This window comes from Euprymna scolopes, chromosome 37 (genome assembly GCF_053919585.1).
Source record: "Euprymna scolopes isolate OS-2025 chromosome 37, ASM5391958v1, whole genome shotgun sequence".
In the NCBI taxonomy this organism is placed as follows: Eukaryota; Metazoa; Mollusca; class Cephalopoda; order Sepiida; family Sepiolidae; genus Euprymna; species Euprymna scolopes.
In genome coordinates, this window is record NC_136518.1 from 48,307,607 (window position 1) to 48,331,755 (window position 24,149).

The following is a 24,149-nucleotide window of genomic DNA, read 5'->3' on the forward strand; positions in this document are numbered from 1 at the left end:
TCAATTTATGTGATTTTTGGAATATGACATTTTTGTTTCATCACAAACACATACATCATGCAGATTTATGTATTATTCTTTTTATTTTTTTAATAGAGAGGGAATTCTGGATAAGAACCACAATTTTTTTCTAAATTTTTCTTAATATTATTAAATCTTAAATGCATTTAGTATTTCAAGAGAATTATTATTATTAATGATATTAATTTTTTACTATAGGAGGAATTTTGGACAAGAACCAAAAATTGTTATTTTATTAGATAGCCTGGGACTTACTGAGTGATATGTTATATTATATTTTAAGATGGAAACTTTTGTGATCTCCTGATCTACCACAAAATATGAGTGTCTGATCAAATATTGTGTGAAAATGTTTTTGCCTACAGAAAGAAAGAAAGACGTCAGCCAGTTGCACATGGTCAGTAAATGAAGATATTGGACGGATTCTATGGCCATGGTCACTGCTTATGGTTGTAGAGTGTTAAGGTGGTCAAGAGATATTCAGCGAGTATGTGAGATCTTGTGACATCTGGCACCAATAACTGATGAACATTAAAACATCCTGCAATTCGGCACTATGCGACACCTGTAAGGAAAATGAAAGCAGAATTTGAAAATTAGTACATATCCATTATATACAATTTAAACAAATTTACATGGTCATGACACTGGACATGCTAATGTTTCAGACAAATGGTCGGTTAAAACCAGAATTCCTCATCAGGCAACTTAATAAATGGTTGCTTTCCACAGAAGAAACCAGTCCTCAAAATCTTTTAAGGACTGGTTTCTTCTGTGGAAACCAACACCATGGGAATATAATTTCAATTTAAATTTATCCACAGATTTATCAAAATTGATCCGAAATGGACAAATGAATGTTTCCCTAAACAGATAAATCCTCACTGTAAGTAAAAGATGCAGAAAGTGACACAATTTGATATAAAAACAATCTACAACTACATCCGCGCATGATGCATAAATTCGATTGCTCCTCAACGATCACAGGAGAGAGACTCAGAGAAGCACTGGTGGTCGCCAAATAAATCCCTGACTGTCAAAACCATGACTTCCCTGCAACCTCTCTCCCACAGAAGAGACGTTGCGAGCCTGTCTTTGTTTTATCGTTATTTCCATAGCAAGTACTCGTCTGAGCTCCAATCTCTGGTCCCCCCTCGCCAATCTTTCATGAAAAGCACCCATCTAGCTGAAACTACTGTCAATAATTTTCCCCATTCTTTATCTGTGCCTAAATCAAAATGTAGATTCCATGAAAAAAACTTCTTTCTTAGAAGTGCACGCCTGTGGAACTCTCTTTCATTTGCCTATTTCCCACCTGACTACAACTTGGATGTCTTCAAGTCCAACATAAACAAATTCCTAATAAACCACCCCCTTAAGTAAGACCCTTTATCAAATCTCCAATACTAATGATTACTATGATATTATCCCATTGATTACTGTACGCGCAATAATCCTTATCCCCGAGTGACTTCCGGGCCTTGATAAGTGGTGACTACCATGTAAAAAAACAAAACAAAAAAAAACAAAAAACAACTAAATTTGACCTGGCCACTGGGCTAAGGATTTGCAACAACTCAGTCATCTGAATCACTGATTTAAAACATTTCAAGAAACTATGCAACCAACTCGAAAACATTGGATTTACACAAGCAGTATCATCATCACAAATGATAACCTTTCACGCGGTCAAACACCACTCTGATATCATTTCACACGATAATTTCTATGTGGACAACTCCACTCAAATTATGTTTACAAGGGACTTACGCCACACTCTTCGATAACTCTCTCTCTTACAATCTTTCCATCACTAATAACTTCCTTTTAAGCTAAATAAAAGTGATTGTAAAACGATCAGTTAAAGTCTGTTCTTTCTCCCCACCATACGCTTTATTTGTTATATAACACTATAAGACATTTTTTTACACCACTTATCAAGGCCAAGAGACCACTCGAGGATAAGGGTTAAAGAGTGTAGAGTAGTCAAAGGGACAATATCATAGTAATCATTAGAAGTGTAAATTTGGTAAATTGGATTATTTAAGGGGAACGGCTCATTTATGTTGGACTTGAAGACAACCATATTGTAGTCAGCTGGAAAGCAGGAAAATGGAAGAGAGTTCTACAGGTATGCAGTTCTAAGAAAGAAGTTTTGTTCATGGAATCTACATTTAGGTTTAGGCAAAAATAATGAGTGGAGGAAAATTATTGACAGTGGTTTCAGCTAGACGGGTGTTTCTCATGAATGTTTGGTGACGGGGGGACCAGAGATTGGAGCTCAGACGAGCATTTGCCATGAAAATAACGATAAAGCATAGACAGGCTCGCAATGTCTCTTCTGTGGAAAAGAGGTTGCAGAGAAGAGAAAAGGGCATCTCCCACTAGGCTACAAAATCTATTTTGAACTCTGTCAAGGCAGCAGCTCTTGGCCAAATGTGGCAACAATACTCCATCCTTGGATGTACCTGGCTCTTATATAGGTAGAGAATTGCATCAGCTGGTAGATATCTACGAGATCGATAGAAGGATCCCACCATTTTTCCAGCAACCTTGGCAACGGATTTGATGTACGTGTTTCATTTCAGATCAGGAGTAAAGGTCAAGCCCAGAAGCTTGTCAAAACATGAAGCCTCCCACCCCAAGACAAGAGCTATTCATTTCAATTGGTGCCAGATGGGGATCAGAACGTTGATAATGTAAAGATAGAAGCTTGGTTTTAGATGCATTAAAAGTAACCAGCCACTTTTTTCCCCATTGTACCACATGCTCAAGATCAGAGGAGAGAACTTGGTCACTTACGGCCTTTGATGTGCTGCCTTAGATGGTAGTGTTATCAGCATAAATATCTACGAATGATCTAAGGATGTGATTTGGAAGATCATTAATGTAAATTAGGAAAATTATCGCTCAAATTTCAGTTTCCTATCAGCACAACCTTCTATATGAAAATGCAAATGTTTCAGATTTTCATTGAATTTTATGTATATTCATTCAACACAAATTAAGCAAGATTCACAGAATTTTAATTTCTTATTCAGATCCCTTAAGCTTAAACCATAAATTATAAGAATTTAATTCTTAGAACAGAAACGTTTTACACAACTTTGTGTCCTTATGAAGATTAAAATAAAGATGTTAAACCTTATGTAGAATCATTATTTTAATTTTGATTAAAATCCACTGCATGATTTTAATTCTAGAAAATGTCTAAAATTTAAAGCTTAAGGAATCTTAAGAAGAAATTGAAATTCGGTCTTGCATAATTAGTGTTTAATGAATATGGATCAAATTTAATGCAAATCTGAAATATTTGAATTTTACAATTGAACCCATATGTCATTTAAAAATGATTTTAAAATACTTCCTTCTCCCCCAAATTTAATTTGGGAAATATTTATAAACTGATGAATGTAATATAGAAGATATCCACTTGGTCATGATCTGTCTTAAATCAGATATTGAAAGCCATTGTTGCTATTCAAGGCATTTACTAGTTCGACAATATATTTATTATAAATTATGATTGCATCCACTTGGTCATGGCTGGTCTGTTTTAAATTGGATATTGAAAACCACTGTTGCTATTCAAGACATGCATAAGATCAACAATATCTATACTATATAAATAAAACATTAGATGCATATATGTGTGTGCGTCTGTTTATGTGTAAATATTTAACTGATAAACTCATAAACTACCAGTTGCATGACACTGAAATTAACAGGAAATAGAAATTATATACCAACGATGGTTTATAACGAGTAAAATCTTTGTTCGAAAGGATGACTAACACGTACAAAAGTATGTCTGCAAATTGAAACGAAGAAGGCTTATTTCAACTTGCCGACATATTTCTGTACTATTACTTCTGTGCATATACAAATTCCTTTATTGATTGATGGTGTTTGATTTCAAATCTTTTTTATCTACCTGTTGATAGCTTAACCAGTAGTGAACATGGTTTGAGCGCTTAATGTTTTGATTCTAGCCGATGGTACCAAAGTCATTTTTGTTAAACTTTTCAAATCAGTACTATACATTAGGTACAATATAATATTCAATAGAGAATTGGTTGTGTAATAATAAATATGAAATCTCTATGAATTAAAATATATTTAAGCATATTTTACAACTGGACAATGACATCACTCAGTTTTGTTATGCGATTTTATACAAGATAATCTAATAATTTTATACAAGATAATCTAATAATTTTATACAAGATAATCTACTTGGCTTTGCTTGGGATAGAATGTGATAGTCATCAAAAATTGTTCAATATACAAAGAATAGCAGGTATGTACAAATGCAACTTCATTTTTCTCTCTTTTATATGATCCTGGGCAACGCCAACTAGAGCTGCTAATCTATTATATAAAGGGTAGTTATTGGAGAGAACTTGAATGCCTACTAGACACTATCCTCCCGTGTCTAAGGTCTCTCTGGTCAAGGGTTTGTCAGAACAACCTGGCATGAGGATACTTTTCCTTACAAGTAAACCCTGACCAAATATTCAAAATCACATTTCGTATTCGCTGCCCAAATAGAATCTCCTCACTATGGCTAACTTACATTAGCTTTTACAAGGAATGGTGCACCAGTTAGCATATTCTTGATCAGCATCGCCACGGATTAATATTTAAAATTTACAAAAAAAAAAAAAAAAAAAAAATTCATTCTTTAAATCTAAACTGGCACAGGAATGGTTGGTTTTTGTAGACATTTCATGTACTAACTAAAGGGAAGTAACTCTGATTTCTGATCAAAGTGTCTAATGTCATCTAATTCCTCAAGGAATCTATATAAAGGAAAATTGTATGTGTGTGTGTGTGTGTTCAGAGAGAGGAATTAGTTGGGCAGAGGAGAAAGAGACGTGGGAGAGAGATGAGAAAAAGAGAGAAAAATAAAGATGGACAAAGAAAGATAAAGAGAAATTTTAATAGAAATATGTTACACTTTCACCCTGAGTAGCACTGGGTAGCTCTGCTAGCTGATTAAAAATGATTAAAAAGTTTTATGTTTACCTTTGCGGCCATGTAAAATTTATTCCAATCTTCCTTATTAGCACTGATGCCAGGTTGCTTGAAAACCATTTTGTTTTCGATCACTGGATAACCTATAAAAAAAAATTTTAAAAATGGAAGTTTAAAAACAAGTAAAAAGAAAACAGAATTCTGATTGCCCCCTTCCCCTCCCAAATAAAAGGATTAAAAATGTTCCACTCATCACTAATTTTTTCTCAATTCAAAAACATCATCTAATTTTACTTTCTCATATTTTGAGAAAGAGTTAGTTTATTGCTACTCACAGGGTGACTCAGTCATTTATTGCAGTGTCCAGATTTAAGAAATATGGAAAAAAAAAAAAATAACTTTTCTTTCCTTCATTTTCAGAAAGTTGTTGACAGCTCGTTAGTGAGACTGATGTGAAAATTTTTACAAATTCAAAAATTTTCTTAAGAAAATTTTTAGGCCTGCTAATAAATGTCCTTATTTGGGCATAAGAAAACACAGACATGAACATAGCTTAGGTTGGAAACAAGATTTTTTGGTGCTTATGCATCTATTAATATATTACTGTGCTGTTTTTCTTTTTTTAATAGTATTTTTGAGTTAAATACAATTTTTTATGATATTCTTGTTTATTCAATTGTTAAGTGAAAGTACAGAATAATTAGAAAACACCCTCTCCTCCTTATATTAAAAATGGCTTTCTTATTAAAACATTATTATAACAGCATGGTAACATAGATGCATAAGTACCAATTTTTTCATTTATTTACATCTTTACCAGTGCATTGATGAAATTTTTCTGGAAATTAAAAAAGAAGTGTGAACATGTACCATGCACATTCACTGTACAGACCATGATCGTTCACATGTGCCGATCCAAAGTCCACAGTATCAATTGGGTGGTTTCAGTCAGTATTGCAATAGAAAAATTCTATCTCCAAATAAAAACACAACTCCAGTTTAAAACAAATAACAAAGTTTGTATTATTTGGATTTATTCAAACTGTTTTAATCTTGACTGTTATTCGCACAACGTTTTTGTTGATGTATTTATTTTTTTTGGCATATCAACCCTTTTCGGGTTATTCAGTACCGAATTCAGCAATTCTGAAAAAAATTCTCTGCTTCAAGTTGTTTATATCTTTCATTGAGTCATGCAAAGGTAACATGTTATTATTTGGTGTGTTTTGAGTTGGGAAGCCAATAGGGAAGTGGGGGGGGGGAGAAGAAAAAATGGAAAAGGGTGAGGGGAGAGGAGAGGGGACTGTTGTTTTTGTTTTGGGGCTTTGCAGAACATGGTTGAGTTATGCAAAAGAGAAGAAAAAACAATAACATTTATGTGCGATGCATTTTAGTCAAGAATTCACTGTTTTTATGTTGATGTAATCTCTGACCTTCTTCAAACAAAAGCCTTTATATCTGGTATTTCCAACAATGCATTTTTTTGATATTCAAACAGTTCATTTCTCCTTCTCCAGCTGCATGTGACTTTTTGTCTCTACTGCGATGTAACCTACATCTCTCGAATACCTCTGCTTCTGCGAACACGCCTCGAATACCTCTGCTTCTGCGAACACGCCTCGAATACCTCTGCTTCTGCGAACACGCCTCAAATACCTCTGCTTCTGCGAACACGCCTCGAATACCTCTGCTTTTGCGAACACGCCTCGAATACCTCTGCTTCTCTGAACACGCCTCGAATAACTCTGCTTCTCCGAACACGCCTCGAATAACTCTGCTTCTCTGAACACGCCTCGAATACCTCTGCTTCTCCGAACACGCCTCGAATACCTCTGCTTCTCCGAACACGCCTCGAATACCTCTGCTTCTGCGAACACGCCTCGAATACCTCTGCTTCTCCGAACACGCCTCGAATACCTCTGCTTCTCCGAACACGCCTCGAATACCTCTGCTTCCGCGAACACGCCTTGAATACCTCTGCTTCTGCGAACATGCCTCGAATACCTCTGCTTCTGCGAACACGCCTCGAATACCTCTGCTTCTGCGAACACGCCTCGAACATGTGCTTCTCCATCCAAATGTGTCTTTTTGTCACTGCTGTGACATCACATTGCGCAGCCGGTTTGGTCATTTGCTAGTTGCCGCGGCGGCTGCTGCTGCTACCAGCATCAGCGACTCTGTTACACATGAAATCGTTAATAAAATTCACGATATTTGATACGAATAAACTCTAGTTTATGCTTGACCAAGTTTCAGCATATCAGTCTTTGTTTTATTGCAGTCCAACAATATGCAGGAGGAGAGGGGCACTTTGGTGATCGTTTCATCAGTAGGAGGTGTTCACACTCACCGAATCATACTCCCACCACCAGATGTTTTATCTGTAGGGTTATCTCAAGAATAATGTCTATCAAAACAATCTCAGACTCATTCTGAACTGAAGAGCCAAAATCAGGATGATAACAGTTTATTTTGGAAGAGGGGGAGGGGTCATCTTGTAATATACCGTCTCCATATTAACCAGCGTGGCTAATTATATGTTATCATGACTGAAAATTAAAATAAATGTAATGTGAAGAAATAAACATACTACTGCCCAACTCCCTAGCCAGGTTGCCTCTTATAAATCTGGCCCCTATCACAATAACCCTTTATACTTCAGTGATAATATGTCTTGTTTGGGGGTGCGTTTAAAAAAAAATCTATCCCAGTTCAAGCTTGATTTTTTTTCTTACCTGTAATGGCACAGGGTAGGGCAGTTTGTCCTGAATTAACATCCAACAGAGAGGCTTCATACACACCACGTGCATCTTTGGGCAACACCTGTTCAACAGTTTCGTTCATTGACACTTCTAGCACCCACTCTTTTTGGGCCTCAATTTCGTTAGCCTGTTTTCAAATATACAAAATAGAAAAAAATAAAATTTCAAAATTATTTATTCTTACTTGTCTTAACCTCATGAGTATCTTGATAAAAACATTATGCAAAAAAACTAAACTAAATGGGCAATCTCATTTGGACATTAATAAAAACAAAAGATTTTTGTATCGGAAAAATAATAAAAGAATTGAATCAGAACTGTGTTGAATAATAGTTACAATTAATCAAAGTAAAATAACATGTTTTTGCAGTATTGCTGTTTATAAACGATTTATTTATGACTCCATGTATCTCAGTTAAAACTGTATGAAAAAAATAAGAAAATTTTTGCACAATCCATGTCAAATTTGATAAATAATATAAACGAAAATATTAAAAACTGTTTCATTGTTTTTCTTCCTTTATCATATAATTAACTTGTTCTTTATGCAAAGAAAGATGACAGACTATGGAACATGTTCTTAGTTCCTGCAAAGTGGCCTCAGCTAATGGCCGATATGCCTGGTGGCATAACAGGGTACTAGAAGAACTAACCACAACAATAAGTAATCACATGAAGCCCGAAGCAACTAACATAAGCTACAATTTTTTTGCTGAAGGAGGAAAAATGTGCATTGGATCAAAACGTATAACAGGCCCATTACTAGTACATAACCAAAATATTCTTGGAGTTGATGATGACTGGATAGTTGCCGCAGATCTCCCTGGCTGGCAAAATAATTACCCAAAAATTATAAGAATAAAGGGGCAATGGCCAGACATTTTTCTTTCATCAAAAACAAAAAAAAAAGACTCATTCCCATTCTTATGAGAACTGGGTTGGTTGGTTGTTTTTGTTTTACGGCATATCAACCCTTTTCAGGTTATTTAATGCCGAATCCAAAGATTTTGAAGAAAAATTTTTTAAGAGAATATATTTGTTGTTTTCAAGTCAGTTTCTATTTAACCTATAGTTGGGACCCTAACAGGTACTACCACTCCGGGTCAGAGTGGACCTGGGAGCAATGGCAATTAAAGGGTGGCTCCACACTCCCTAAAGCCTGCAAGCTGGGGCCGCACCATTGGATATAGTTTAAGGTCATATCCAGGACCAAGAGAACTGGGTAGAAAAACAACATCAATACAAGATAGAGAAATATGAAGATCTAAAAAGAGAGCTGACCAATGAAGTTCACATTGCAATCCTTCGAGCTGTTGAGATTGGAGCAAGAGGTTTCCTTGCATGCTCCTTATATCAATTTTTAAGCTTGCTTGGAATTAAAGGCCGAAAAAGAATCGCAGCCAGTAAATGCCTCATAGAGATAACTGAACAATGCACAATGTGCGTCTAGGCAAAAAGGAATACCACATGATATGGTAGCAAGTGTCTATAATGTAGTTATCTCTGTGAGTAGATTTATTTATTCATTTATTTAATGATTTTATTAATTTATTTATATTTTTTTTTTAATTTTTTATTTGTTGTTTTATTTTATTTATTTATTTATATATTTTAATTTAATTGAATTTTTTATTATTATTATTTCTTTTTTATATGAGCGTATCTTAACTTGATGAATATGTTAGACACAGTATTTGAACATTTAAATTACGCGCAAAGCCGTTGCTCGTAACAGGAAATGCTAAATTATTAAGCATCATTTTTATTGTATTGAGGAATTCATTCAAATGCAATTCAGATAATCAGGTCTTGCATCAGTGAGGGGGGCCGATATGCAAACAAGTTGTAAAGAGGAAGCCCCAAAACTGTGTGTATTCTCTTGTGACAACCCAATATTATCTGGAGGATGAAATGAAATACACCACAAAAAAAAAAAAAACACAAGTAAATGAACTAAGAAATTAGATGAAATACCACATGAAAAAAAAAAAATGATAAACACGATTATATACAAGTCTATGAGAAAATAAACCATGAGCTTTGATGGAGGGATGAACAAAGGATGAGATTTGATGGAGGGATGAAGGAGTGGCAAGATTTGATGGAAGGTTGGAGGAAGGACAAGATTTGATGGAGGGATGAAGAAAAGATGAGACTTTATGGGGGGATGGAGGAATGGCAAGATTTGCTGGAGGGATGAAGAAAAGATAAGATTTTATAGAGGGATAGAGGAAGGACAAGATTTTTATTTGTGGAGGGATGAAGTAAAGATGGAATTTTATAGAGGGATGGAGGAAGGACAAGATTTCACTTTACTTTTATTGCTAGAAATAAACTTGCATTCATTTAGAAAAAAATATCAGCAGCAGCAGTAAATTATATAGATGGCAAAAACAACTGCCACAGCATTATAAATAGAATTATTTATATAATGTTGACAATGGCAATTATTTTTACAAAGGAAGAAAGACATGATATTTTTCTTCATATTATTAAACCTGACATGCATACTTACTTCAGAGAGCTTCACCACATGCTTGAAAACAAAGTTCCACTACTTGTCATGGCTTTAGGCCAGTCTTTCAGCTATCAGGATTCGCATGCCAACTCATCTCTTTGGTAGATCCTTCTTAAACAAGGTTGTTTCATTTATAGATCAAACTGATTGAAACCCTTGTTTTGAATCGCTATTTAAATCAATATGTGGAGCACATTGCTACAAGATTGTTTCTCTGAGAACTACAACATGATCATTTTTCAAATCGAATGTCAACTGCCATAAACTGTCCTCATGAGTCATTAAATTTTATTCATTCCATTCATCACTTTCAATCCTCTCACAATATTCATCATCATTCAATTGTTGATCTGCCCATCTTATTAACCCTTGACCTTGATAAGCAGTGACTCATTAGCAAATAATAATAATAATAATAATAATAATAAACAAACACTACTGTATATTCATTTTTGGTCTGGGTCTCTACTAGTCAGGAATTTCCATAACACAGTGAAACACGGATGCATAAACAACAGTTCTTTATATGATATGAGCAGTGTTTGTGAGAAAAATAATATCTATTTTCTTAAAATGTGAACGGCCAAGGATACTTTTGATTGAATTATTTGAACTATCTATCCATTCATCCATGTGCATACTCCAGAGATTCGCCACACGCTAGAGAACAAAATTTTGCTACTTATCGCACAATCTTTCCAATGTCAGAAGCAGCATACCAGTCTCAACCTTTATCTGTGTTATTTTTACTTATCCTTTATATTGGAATTTCATTTAATTTTTCTTAACATACATTCATTATTTCACAAGAAATATCACACTAGCATGTTGCCCGGCATTACCCAGTTGTAAAATATGCTTAAATATGATATTTTAATCCATGCAAATTTCGTATTTATTATTATATTGTACCCAATATATAGTAGTGATTTCAAAAGTAAAAAAAAAACCAATGACTTGGGTTCCATCAGCTAGAACTAAAACTAACGCATACAGCGTTATTTGTTACCATCTGAGCTAAGTCCATACACATATAAAAAACTTTAAAAAATTAACATAGTTAAACATATAAATGTATATTTGCGCATGCATAGAAGATACACATTTAACTGATTTACACCTGCCAAATACCAATTGTTTTCAATTTTCAACCCTGAACAGCTACTTTTATTGTCACAAAAACAAACTGAATTTGTTCCACATGACGGAATCTCATATATATCAAGTTTCAAGTCTATAGATTAAAAATTGACAGAGTAGTTTGGTAGAGAATGTTCTGCACATAGACAGACACGGTCACTTTCATATATATTTCACCGTTGTTTTCTTCTTGCAATATAATTTGCTGTTAATCTCTCCCTCCCTCTCTCTCTCTATATATATATATATAGAGTAGAAATGATAATTAATAAAAACTGAAGAAAGTGCTTAATACTGTTGTAGAGCAAATATGCGTTTTATTTTTTATGACCGTATCTTTCTGTTAAGTTACATTAACAACAAATAATGTAACTTAACAGAAAGATACGGTAATAAAAATAAAACGTATATATATATATATATATATATATATATATATATATATATAGAGAGAGAGAGAGAGAGAGAGAGAGAGAGAGAGATAACAGCAAATTATAATTGGTGACAATATAATTTGCTGTTAATCTCTCCCTCCCTCTCTCTCTCTCTCATCCACCAGACTATTCATTCATGTGTAATCACCTTTTTCTTCACCATATTCCCTCTGCTTCACTTTTTTTGTTATCAAGTAAGATCTTTGACTTACTTGTTGTTTCATCAAATACTTTTGCATGCAAAATCCGTGTGATACATTTATTAAAATGTATAATAAATTATTTTATTGATTTTTAGCCGAGAGGAGATATATTTTCAGTATTTTATTCACTGTATCATTTTTTCGTGCCAAAAAGGATTCAATTCACGTCTGCTCAGTCACATTTTGTAAACAAAACAGAAGAAAAAAAAGGGGAGGAGGAGGCCTGCGAGCAGGAGGAGAAGGGAGAGACAGAGATACTGTGAACGAAGAGTGGAAAAGTAAAGAGAAAAGAAAGATAGAGAGAAATAAATCGTAAATATAGAGAGAAACTGTGTAGAGAAAGAGAGAGATAGATCGTATATAGAGAGAGGGGCCTGTAAAAAGTTGTCAGCAGGTAGTGGAGCTTCGCGCTTCAAAGTGATAAGGCGTAAGTCAGTGAAGGTCGGGTTGGCGAAGCCGACGATGACGTGGTAGCGGCGTCGCGGAGGTAAATATCAACGACGTCAACCGATGATCAGCGGTCAAAGTTAAGGTATTGACTGAATAAAGAATGAACTCAGTGAAGGAAGGAATCATAGAGCAATGAAACTTTTACTATAAACCAAGGACTTTGATGAGCTTCGGAAGCGAGTATTTGGAGCAATTAACACGCATGCGTGTAATGAAACCTAAATCATCCGAAAGACAAAAATATGAAAATTAATCTGCGCGCACGTAATCAAATACAAACAATTTACAGGAAAGAAATATATATAAAAAAAAGGAGACGAAAGAAAGGTCACATTTCAAAGGACATTAAGTGAGTTTTTCAATCAAAACTTTCATTTCTCCCACATCTCTCTCTCACCCTAGAACCTGTATCTAATTGAGCAAACGATTTTTTTGTTTTATGTGAACATTGACTGTTAATATATTTTTCTCTCGGTAGAATTTGAATTCATTAAATCATTTCATTTAGTTAGACATATTTAATTTTCTTTCCTTGAATTGAATTTTATTTTATTTTTTTTTATATAAATAAAAGTTTGTTAATTTTTCGACGATACTTGTCCTCGTGATTTCGTTGTCCAGTACATTTCATTTTATTGTTGTCTTCAGGACGGTTGTCCCAGTCCCTTAACGCATTATCAAGGAACCTGGGAAACTTTATTTTTTTTTATATATTTCGTTATGTCACCCATCTCTACCGTCCCCAGTAGGACTGGGATACGTCGTAACATCCGATCTCGCATTTTGCTAATTCCTACCCTCTGATAAGAAGGAAAGTATTTCTTCGAAACTCTGCGGATTAATGATTATCCACTTGTCTAGTGTTTCCTTTTCAGATTAAATATGTTTTTAACTCATTTCAAAGTGTTTTTTAACATATTTTATTAACTGCTTGTACGTGTGTATATATATATATATAGAGAGAGAGAGAGAGATTAACAGCAAATTATATTGCAAGTAGAAAACAACAATGAAATACCGCATGGCAGGTAAAATAGGTGAAAAGAAAGCGGAAAACTTACAGGTAAAAACTGATGTTCAGGTAAGGGTATTTCAAACGGAATATCAGTATCCTGGAAATCACTATGATCCATACTATCCAATGTGCCATCCTCAATAGCCTGTGGACAAAAAAAACCCCCAAAAAAACAAGACATTGCAATCAAATTTATATCAGAAGTTTTAACAAGAAAATATTGTTACACTGAAGAGTGAAAATAAGGCATAAGTCAAAACTATTACGATGACAAGCAAACAAAGAGATTAAGGGATAATACATAATCACGTCCTTATTTCCTATAAGATTCTTTTTTTGTAAAAATTCAAATAAAAACAATATTAATTCATTTTATTACTTACATAAAACACCTGTGATGACAGGATGATATTTGGTGACACTTTATTGTGTGCAAGGTGACAAGAAAACAAGATAACAACACCATCACCAAAGTGTTAATAGTATATCTAATATATTTAAAATAAAGTAGATCTATTTATTGTTTCTTTGTCATTGAGAGTTTTCTTCTTACAAAATCAATATTTGACTCTCTTCTGCCAATTTTTCTTGTGAATCGTTGTAGCATATTTTTAAGAATACAATGTGATGGCAGGATGATTTTAAAATGAAAATGGTCATTCGTAAAAATAGTTGCACTTACCTCAGAAAGGTCCAAATAATGATTTGCAAAAACAAACGCCATGCTTTCCCATCCAACAGACTGCCAATGTAAAAAAATAGCAGAACATCAAGTTATTGTTACAAAACTTTGGGATATATATATATATAATTTAAATGGGGTTAGAACAGTAGTCTAAAGAGCAGAGTGTATTTTAATATGATAGTATTATTGATATACTATTCCTAGGTTTATTTATGGTGTCTTTTACATATAAAAAAACCCACCCAATACTTTTGCTGATGAGGAGACTTTGTTTAAAAAAACTATATGTCAAAATTATTGTCCGTGGCTTAATGTCTGTCACAATAAAAACATTGTTTTCCGAAACGATCGTACAAATTATTGCCGTTGTTGTTGTTCCTTCTTATGAAACAGATTTTTAATTTTTAATTCTAATTTGAATTTTAAATTATCAATCACATTACTATATATATATATATATATATATATATATATATATATATATATATATATATGTTTTTTTTTTTCTTTTTTAAAGGTGGTAAATTTTAATAAGTATTTTTTTATGGCAGATTTAACAACTAATGGCTATTTTGAGTTTGGCTTGGTTTGGCAGTTCATCATGAAGTGACACCCGAGTAGCGTGTGCAAATTTATTTTGAAAATCATTTTGAAACATTTGATGAACAAATAATTTCATGAAATGGACCTGCCAATTAACCACCTTGTTCATGCCATTTAATCTCATTAGATTATTTTTTGTGGGATATATAAAGTCTTATGTTTAAGTTGATAAACCACATGCAATAAACCACTTGGAAGACAACATTTAACACGTTATTGCTGAAATATAGCCTAATTTAATGTGTAGAGTTTGTGAAAATTGGACTTCTAGATTATTCCATCTACACGTGATCCCTGAGGGGCAAGAGTCTGATATTGTATTTAAATTAAATGCCCAAAATTAATTTTTGAATTAGCCATATATTTGTATGACAACAATATTTTTCTTTGATTTATCTAAATTTAAAGTCTACCACCTTTAAAAAGAAACAATCTATATATAAGAAGTAAGTCGTAGTTTACTTGAAGCATTTTTTATCAGATATAAGAGATGTGTTTGAAGGCTTGTCAATGCAGGAATTATTCAGTCATTGGAAACAGATGAATAAATAAATAATGATAAAGAATTCAAAGGGTTCAATTGTTCTCAATAAATATTTATTTACCTGACTGTAAATGGTATATTTCCTCAAATATTTTCGGGGGCAGCCCCCATTTTCAAGAGGTAACAAATATATATCAACTCTCCATGCTGCCGCTTTTGGTTTGATTTAAATTGGCCGTTATATTTTTATTTTGTTTTTAAACGCTATTTTTTTTTAATGTTTAAAAATTATGTTGATTGTTTAGGGGAGGTAATTCTGTTATCTTTTTTCATTATTTATTTTCTAATCTAAGGGAATTAACTCTATAATTCGGCCCAAGGTAGGTAATTAATCTGCTTGTGTTTTTATAAGACAAATGTTCCAAAGTTATGTTAATTGTTTAGGGAAGGAATTCTGTTATCTTTTTCTTTTTTCTTTAATCTAAGGGAAATAAGTCTTTCCTACTATGTGAGTCGAACGAGATTAGAAACTTATATGCCAGAAGTGCCATCTCGTGTTAATACTGAAAATATATCGCTTACCTTACACATAACAGCAGCCTCGTGGAATGCTTTATCAGCTGGGATAATGTCGGTGTGCCGCAAAAGTGAAACAGATAATTTGGCTGCAATGGGAGACAAGGATGGGTTTGTCTGGGCAGCACACCGGGTGGCATAATAATGGCTGATGAAAAGCAACGTTTCAAATTCTTTTTTTATTGAAGCTGACGTTTCACCGGATTTCTCAAGTTCTACAGTCTGAAAGGAGAAAATACGAAGGACTTGTAAATGAAGAATTCAGGAAGGTTTTTTCTATACTTCTTTAAAATCATACTATCTTGCAAAAAGTGCCATATTATTTTTGATACCAGACACCTTGGAATTAATGTTCTTTTTAAAACAAGGTACAATGCTGTGGTTATGATCCACTTGAGATTTTCCAAAAGTAATGTTCATATTAGATAGTCAATTTTTTTATGTCCATGGATTAACAGCCAATAATCTCAAGTAGTTTTGTAGTATATTCTAAGAGATGACCAGAGAGTGTCAGTGAAGCTTCTTTGTATTTTAGAGACAGGTGTGCCTTTGAGCCTTAAGCTATAGACTATGTTGGATTGAAAAATATGTTTGTCTTCATCTGCAAGCTAGCTGCTCAGTAGAAATATTATTTTAATGTCTCCTAAAATAAAATAGTTGGTTGGTTGGTTGTTTTTGTTTTACAGCATATCAACCCTTTTCAGGTTATTTAATGCCGAATCCAAAGATTTTGAAGAAAAATTTTTTTAATAGAATATATTTGTTGTTTTCACGTCGGTTTCTATTTAACCCATAGTTGGGACCCTAACAGGTACTACCACTCCGGGTCAGAGTGGACCTGGGAGCAATGGTAATTAAAGGGTGGCTCCACACTCCCCAAAGCCCACAAGCTGGGGTCTCACCACTGGATATAGTTTAAGGTCATATCCAGGACCCCCATTGAGGGACTTTTACCCTCTGCAGGGGGGCAGTCGGCATATTCTAATGCCCCACTGACAGGGCCTAAAATAAAATAGTGTTACTTGTTTTAACCTCGAAGTAACCTTCTATTTATTTCTCTATCTTTGTCTTTCTCTTTCGTTCTCCGAGTCGTTCATTCTTTTTCTCTCACATTTCTTTCTCATATTAATGTTGATTTTTGTTTCTGATTTTCTTTTAAGTGCTATACCATTTTTCGTAGCTATTGTCTGAACATTTATTTTCAGTTAGTTTAAATCTAAACTGACAGTTTTTTTAATATGTATTAGAATGCAGCATTCTTTTTAATAGAACCAAGTAAAAGATGGAGGAAACATAAGAGATTTCCATTACTATTAAACTGAAGTTGAAGTCCAATCTAAACAAATTCAAAGTCCAATGTGTAAGTCCAATGTAAACCAATTCAAAGTCCAATGTGCAAGTCCAATGTAAACCAATTCAAAGTCCAATGTGCAAGTCCAATGTAAACAAATTCAAAGTCCAATGTGCAAGTCCAATGTAAACGAATTCAAAGTCCAATGTGCAAGTCCAATGTGCAAGTCCAATGTAAACCAATTCAAAGTCCAAAGTGCAAGTCCAATATAAACCAATTCAAAGTCCAATGTGCAAGTGCAATCTAAACAAATTCAAAGTCCAAAGTGCAAGTCCAATGTAAACAAATTCAAAGTCCAATGTGCAAGTCCAATGTAAACAAATTCAAAGTCCAATGTGCAAGTCCAATGTAAACCAATTCAAAGTCCAATGTGCAAGTACAATGTAAACCAATTCAAAGTTCAATGTGCAAGTCCAATGTAAACGAATTCAAAGTCCAATGTGCAAGTCCAATGTAAACCAATTCAAAGTCCAAAGTGCAAGTCCAATATAAACCAATTCAAAGTCCAATGTGCAAGTGCAATCTAAACAAATTCAAAGTCCAAAGTGCAAGTCCAATGTAAACAAATTCAAAGTCCAAGTTGCAAGTCCAATGTAAACAAATTCAAAGTCCAATGTGCAAGTCCAATGTAAACCAATTCAAAGTCCAATGTGCAAGTCCAATGTAAACCAATTCAAAGTCCAATGTGCAAGTCCAATGTAAAAGAATTCAAAGTCCAATGTGCAAGTCCAATGTAAACAAATTCAAAGTCCAAAGTGCAAGTCCAATGTAAACAAATTCAAAGTCCAATGTGCAAGTCCAATGTAAACCAATTCAAAGTCTAATGTGCAAGTCCAATGTAAACCAATTCAAAGTCCAATGTGCAAGTCCAATGTAAACCAATTCAAAGTCCAATGTGCAAGTCCAATGTAAACGAATTCAAAGTCCAAAGTGCAAGTCCAATGTAAACCAATTCAAAGTCCAAAGTGCAAGTCCAATGTAAACCAATTCAAAGTCCAATGTGCAAGTCCAATCTAAACAAATTCAAAGTCCAAGAGAATCTAATGTTGTAAATACAGAGATTATAAAACATAAAAATGAAAATTTAAGTTGGTCAAATAAAATTTTATTGATGGAAATCGCTTATTAAAAAAGGGAAGGTATTAGTGGTGAAATTTAGAAAATGGACTCTAATTAAATTTCTTCCAGATCTCTTCATGGTGTCATTTGGTGGCAGGAAGAGGATTGAGACTGTGAGAGAGTTAGCTCCTTGAACTCTGTCTAGGATATTAGTAATCAAAACAAAACCTATTGGTTGGATTAAATATGAGATTTGATTAAATCAATTGGAAATGAATTTTTTGTCTTTAAGAACATGGACCAATATTTTAAATGAATTTAAAACAAACTAGACAACAACTGGTCCAGTAGGCAATACACTGTTCAACTCATGCATCCATCTGAATTCTAGGTTAGATATCTACCAAAACTGCCATGATTAATACATGTACAATGCACTTTCAAAATAGCTAAAATATTCAACTTTCAAAACCTTAAGCTGTATTTTCAGTTCGAATTGTCCATACAATTTTTGTCCAGAAACATTTATAATGAAGTGTAAATGTAAATGAATTTGTGAGAAAATTTGACAATTTGCAGTGTACATTTGAAATACGTAAAATATTAAAACTTTAGGACTTTATTTTGCATTGAAATTTGAATTATCAAAGTTCTGAATTTTTTTAGATGAGGCCGATTGTTTTTATTACTTGCATTGATCGGACTATTGTTCTCATCTTGAGTGTTATTTGTACAACATTTGGGTCGGATTGTCTTTCGGCCATCTTCAGGTATGTTGGTTGTTGTTTGGAAAAGAAAAAAGAAAAGTTACTGGTTTTGTAGTTATTTTCGTATTCTGTGAGTTAGTCCCTATTTTATGGTTTTAGTTTCAAATTTGTGAAAAAACTGGTTGACAAAGGGATTAGCAATGGACAGACCTGGATGGACTGCCTTAACTCATGATGCATCAAATTCACTTGGACCCAGCTCAACTCACCCCAGGTGAATGCCATCAAAAGTATAAATAAAGGAAGCTGCTGCTAATCTTTATATTTTGGTACATTTCCTTTAAGATTTAAAGATTGATAGGGGATTATCTCTCTTTCATTACCAAAATTTTTAGGGTGTAAAATGTTTGTTTTTTTCTATAATTAGAGGCTTCCAAATGCTACTAAAATCTAGGCCTGGTCTGCTTAGTAGGTTGTCCAATTCTTCCTGGCATGTGTTGTTGCTACATATTGTTCTGGCACAGTGTTCTACGCTCTGGACAATTCTTTTTTTTTTTTTACGTTATATGGGTGATGGGAGTTGAAATTCAGATATTGTCGCGTGAAGATTGGTTTTCGATATATGGAAGATACAAAATTCTGATCCATATATGGAATGCTAGTTTGTTATTGTGTTCCTGTTCCATAATGAACTCGATAGATGGATAAATGGAGTTCACATGATCTAGTAAGTTTTGGACATCCTCCTGGTGGGGTCAAAGTATGAATGTATCATCCACATATCATAGCTACATAGTTGATTTCAGTGGCGTTGAGCTTATTACCAACTCCTCAAAATGTTCCATGTATATATTGGCCAATACTGGAGGCAGTGGTGAACCCATTGCTAAACCTTGTTGTTGATATATGTCAGTTCCCAACGTGAAATGTGTAGTCTCTACACAGAAGGACAACATCTCCATTAGATTGTCAATTCAGATGCTGGTTCATTCTCTCAGTGATGTATCTGAGGACAGCTTCCTTCTTACTACTGTTAGGATTACATCAGTGGGTACTTTGGTGAACAGACTCACCATCTGGCTTGAATGAATGGGAGCATTCTTGATTATTTCAACAAAGTGAGTTGAGTTTTAGACATATGATGGAGTCTTGCCTATGATTGGGCTGATTATGTCAACTAGAAAATGGCTCAAATGCTGAACCTCAGGCGCTGACGATGGGTCTTAATGGGGTGCCGTCTTTGTGAATTTTTGGAAGACCATATAATTTTTATCAATTCAATTTTTGTTCAGAAACATGTATAATAAAGGGTATATCATCATCTTTCGAAATTACTAAATTTCACCATGAAGTATGACTGAGATGGTGAACCATTTCCTACTGAGACTATAAAAATACCAGGTGTGGAGCAGAAATTACAGGTTAGATAACCTTTTTTCTGACCGAGCAGTTTTAACCATGTACCGTTTGTTAACAAATCTATTAAAAAAGAAATAAGGGAAAAATTGGCTGCATTTTATATATAAGAAGAAGAGTAGTCAAAACGTCTATATAAAAAGCTCCGTGAATCAGTCTGTCATGCTTCCATTTGAAATAACATTTTATTGCTAAACACGGAGAAGTGAATGGATAAGTTTTTAGAATTGATCTGTTCTTATTTTGGTTTTCTATTTCATACTTACCAAGGAATAGAACATGTTTCTGAGAGAAGCCCAAACTTTATAGGCTGCTGGAACATTCAAACCTTTCATGTTGAGCAAGTCGCTCATTATGCGTTTGTAGATGTTGAAATTCTGGCAAACACAAAAACCAAAAAGAAAAACGAAAAAAAGAATCAGAAAATGTTTTTCAGACAAAATACTTTTTGCAAGAAAATTATAGAAAAGCTAAATTTACAGTTGGTCCCAAATAAATTGTGTTGTTTTAAAGATGTAAATGTTCCCAACAATTTGTAAAGCAATTTATAATTTTATCACACATCTTTGAGTACAATACTTAGGCACGTCAATTTCTATCTTTACCTAACTTCTATCACTTTATAGCTAGTATAAAGAAAATTTTTAATGAATTTTTGTCCACTAAAACATATTTAGCATTTGCATAAAAGAACAAGTAACTAGGATGAATGTATTTATCTATTGTTTTCATCATTAGATATTAAATATATAAAGTTGTCTGGTGCTACCAGATCAGGCTGTCTGAAGATATTGGCTTCCTGAGATGAAATGCACCTAACATTGATACCTTTTGTTTTTCTACTTTCTTTTGCAAAACTTGATTATGTTCTCCAAAGCCAAAACCAAAAACAACAATCCACTTTTCCCCCCTTTTCCTTCTTCCCATTTTTCTTTCTATCTCCCCCACTTCCTGACTGGTTTCCTAACTTTAAATGTACCAAACATTAATACTGTAACCCTTTTCCCTCTCCCATTGCAAAACTCATTCATGTTCTTCAGGCAGGGAACAAAACAATAAAATCCACTATAAAACAACCAAACCAAACACTACAAATTAGCGATTGAAGATACAAAAAGCTTGAAGAATAAAAACCTTCTACAAAATAACTGGATGCAACATGAATCCTATTTCCAAAATAACTGAGTTCGGCATTAAATAACCTGAAAAGGGTTGATATGTCGTAAAACAATCAAACCAAACTCTATAAATAAATAACTTGAAGCATACAAACTGTTTTCAAAATAACTGGATTTGGCATTAAATAACCTGAAAAAGGTTGATATGCCATAAAACAAACCAACAAAACCTATAAATATATGAATGTATTTATATATTGTTTTTTTTTTTTTTTTTTTTTTTTACACAGTGATCACCACTTATCAAGGCCCGGAAGCCACTCAGGGATAAGGGTCATTGCAAGCACATTACGTTAGTGTGGAGATTTGATGAAGTGTTTACTTAAGGGGGCGGTTCATTAGGAATTTGTTAACATTAGACTTGAAGACATCCAAGTTGTAGTCCGGTGGGAAGCAGGCAGACGGAACAGAGTTCCACAGGCGTGCAGTTCTAAGAAAGAAGCTTTGTTCATGGAATCCGCGTTTTGATTTAGGCACAGATATAGAGTGGGGGAAATTTTTCACAGTGGATTCGGCTAGACGGGTGTTTTTCGTGAAAGATTGGCGAGGGGGGACCAGAGATTGGAGTTCAGACGAGCACCTGCCATGGAAATAACGATAGAACAAGGATAGGCTTGCAACGTCTCTTCTGTTGGAGAGAGGTTGCAGGGTAGAGAAAAGGGCATCCCCCACTAAGCCACGAAGTCTATTTTGTACTCTGTCAAGGCAGGATAGGCTGCTTTTAGCAGTTTTCATCATTAGGTATTCAATATATAAAATTGTAAAAAGATTATGAAAGTGGTTCTAAATCTCTAGATGTCTTTAACGTGCTGAATATTTATGTTCCCCTTCTAAGGAAACTATGGGACTTCAAATACATATATTCCATTTTAATGAAATTCAATTTTTTCCATTTTTTTTTGTTTTTACAATAGCCATGTCACGTAAGTTATGTGGGACACAAGAACAGACCATCAGACTTTCCACAATGAACATCTAGATCAGGGTTACCTTTTTTGGCAAACACTCTCCTAGAAAACTTAGATACCTACTAATGCTCCCTCCTCTCCTTTTTTTTTTTTTTTTTTACATGGAAGTCACCACTTATCAAGGCCTGGAGGTGACTCGGGGATAAGGGTTAGCATCTTTACATAATAATGTGAGTAGTAGTAGTGGTAGTACATAATAAAAGTGAAAATAAATAATTAAATATTCATAAAGTTTGTTGCAAATGTGAATCAGAAATCAATTAGATTCAGAAAACATTTAAGTTTTGTCAATATTACAGGGTTTGCTTCATGAATAATTTTTCTAATTAAAAATAACTGTAGTGCAATCGATTTCCACATGAATTGTGAATCTCCCCCAGAAATGAGTTCAGAAACATGTAGTAATGTTACTAGAAGCTCTCAGTCTTTCTCTTCCCCACCCTTAAGAATCTCAGGGACCCCCTATACAGTAAATTTGGCCACCACCCACCAGAAGTCTTGTAATGACCCCCTCCCCACCGGTGGACAGTATGGACCCCGTTGGGAAACCCTAATTTAGATGGACTTCCATTCTGTAAATTTTTATATCTCTGACGAAAAAATAATTAACAAACAAACAAACAAAAAAAATGTTGAAAAGGACCTAAAAAAGTGTCATCCTATTTCTTATATTATTAGAAATCGAAATCATATGTGTTAGACAGTAATTCAGAGAATTTTTCAAAATCTTGGTTTCTTTCGACTCTATTAAGTGGCATAATAGGATGGTATAAAAATAAAAAAGAAAGGAAATAATACAGTGTTATTAACAGAGAGAAAAAGGACACAGTCTTCCTCATTTCTTATTCTAAATTATCTACATGCCGCATTGTGTTGCACAGGTAACACTTAACAAATCCATTAGATGTTAAGATTTTTGTTCCTTAGAAGCGCTGGTTGAGTTTGAATAAAATAAAATACTTATTATATACGTTTGTTTTTGACTTCAAACGTATATAATACGTATTTTATTCATACTCAACCAGTGCTTCTAAGGAACAAAAATCTTAATGTGAATCCACGTGACCAACGCACCTTTCTGAGATTTAAAAACTACCGTAAAAACAACAAACGGACTTCTACTTGCTGATTCTCTGCTCTCACAACAACATGGCAAAAAAAAAAAATAGAAAGAAAGTCATACTGATGATGAAGTATATCTTCAAAATATATTTATGAATTTCAATATAAATTTCAAACAAAAATGTCTGTTTATTTTGTAATAATGCGTTGTTTTTGGCTTCAAACGTATATAATACATATTTTATTTTAAATCCATTAGATGTCCTTTTTAAGATTAGAATTAATAATTCTTTGATAATAGGATGCTTGAAGTGAAATGAATGACCAAACAAAAAAAAAAAACAAAAAAAAAACAAATACATAGACTGACCTGTTGATTTGGGGGTGCCCCGTAATTACTATAAAGCTCAAGAGCTTTGATTGGTTTCTTTTCATTTATTTGATAAGCAGCATAAATAGCTACATATTTGTGTAGAACTTTATCACCCTGAGAAAAAAAAACAACATTTTTTTCAGTGGTTAAGTCTTGACAAAATATTT

The 24,149-nt window shown here is 33.8% G+C and overlaps 1 protein-coding gene across 1 annotated transcript in view; it reads right to left on the bottom strand.

The window, feature by feature from the left end:
• Positions 1 to 351: 351 nt before the first annotated feature.
• LOC145261148 (intraflagellar transport protein 172 homolog) overlaps positions 352 to 24,149 on the bottom strand; it is a 265,859-nt gene continuing 242,061 nt past the window's right edge. The window contains exons 42-49 of the mRNA XM_080119448.1: positions 23,980 to 24,096; positions 20,668 to 20,778; positions 15,875 to 16,090; positions 14,203 to 14,262; positions 13,567 to 13,665; positions 7,734 to 7,887; positions 5,050 to 5,141; positions 352 to 586 (exon numbers count right to left, since the gene is read on the bottom strand). Coding sequence (XP_079975574.1) covers positions 491 to 586; positions 5,050 to 5,141; positions 7,734 to 7,887; positions 13,567 to 13,665; positions 14,203 to 14,262; positions 15,875 to 16,090; positions 20,668 to 20,778; positions 23,980 to 24,096 — 945 coding nt within the window. The 3' untranslated portion in view covers positions 352 to 490. The remainder of the gene's footprint in view (positions 587 to 5,049; positions 5,142 to 7,733; positions 7,888 to 13,566; positions 13,666 to 14,202; positions 14,263 to 15,874; positions 16,091 to 20,667; positions 20,779 to 23,979; positions 24,097 to 24,149) is intronic.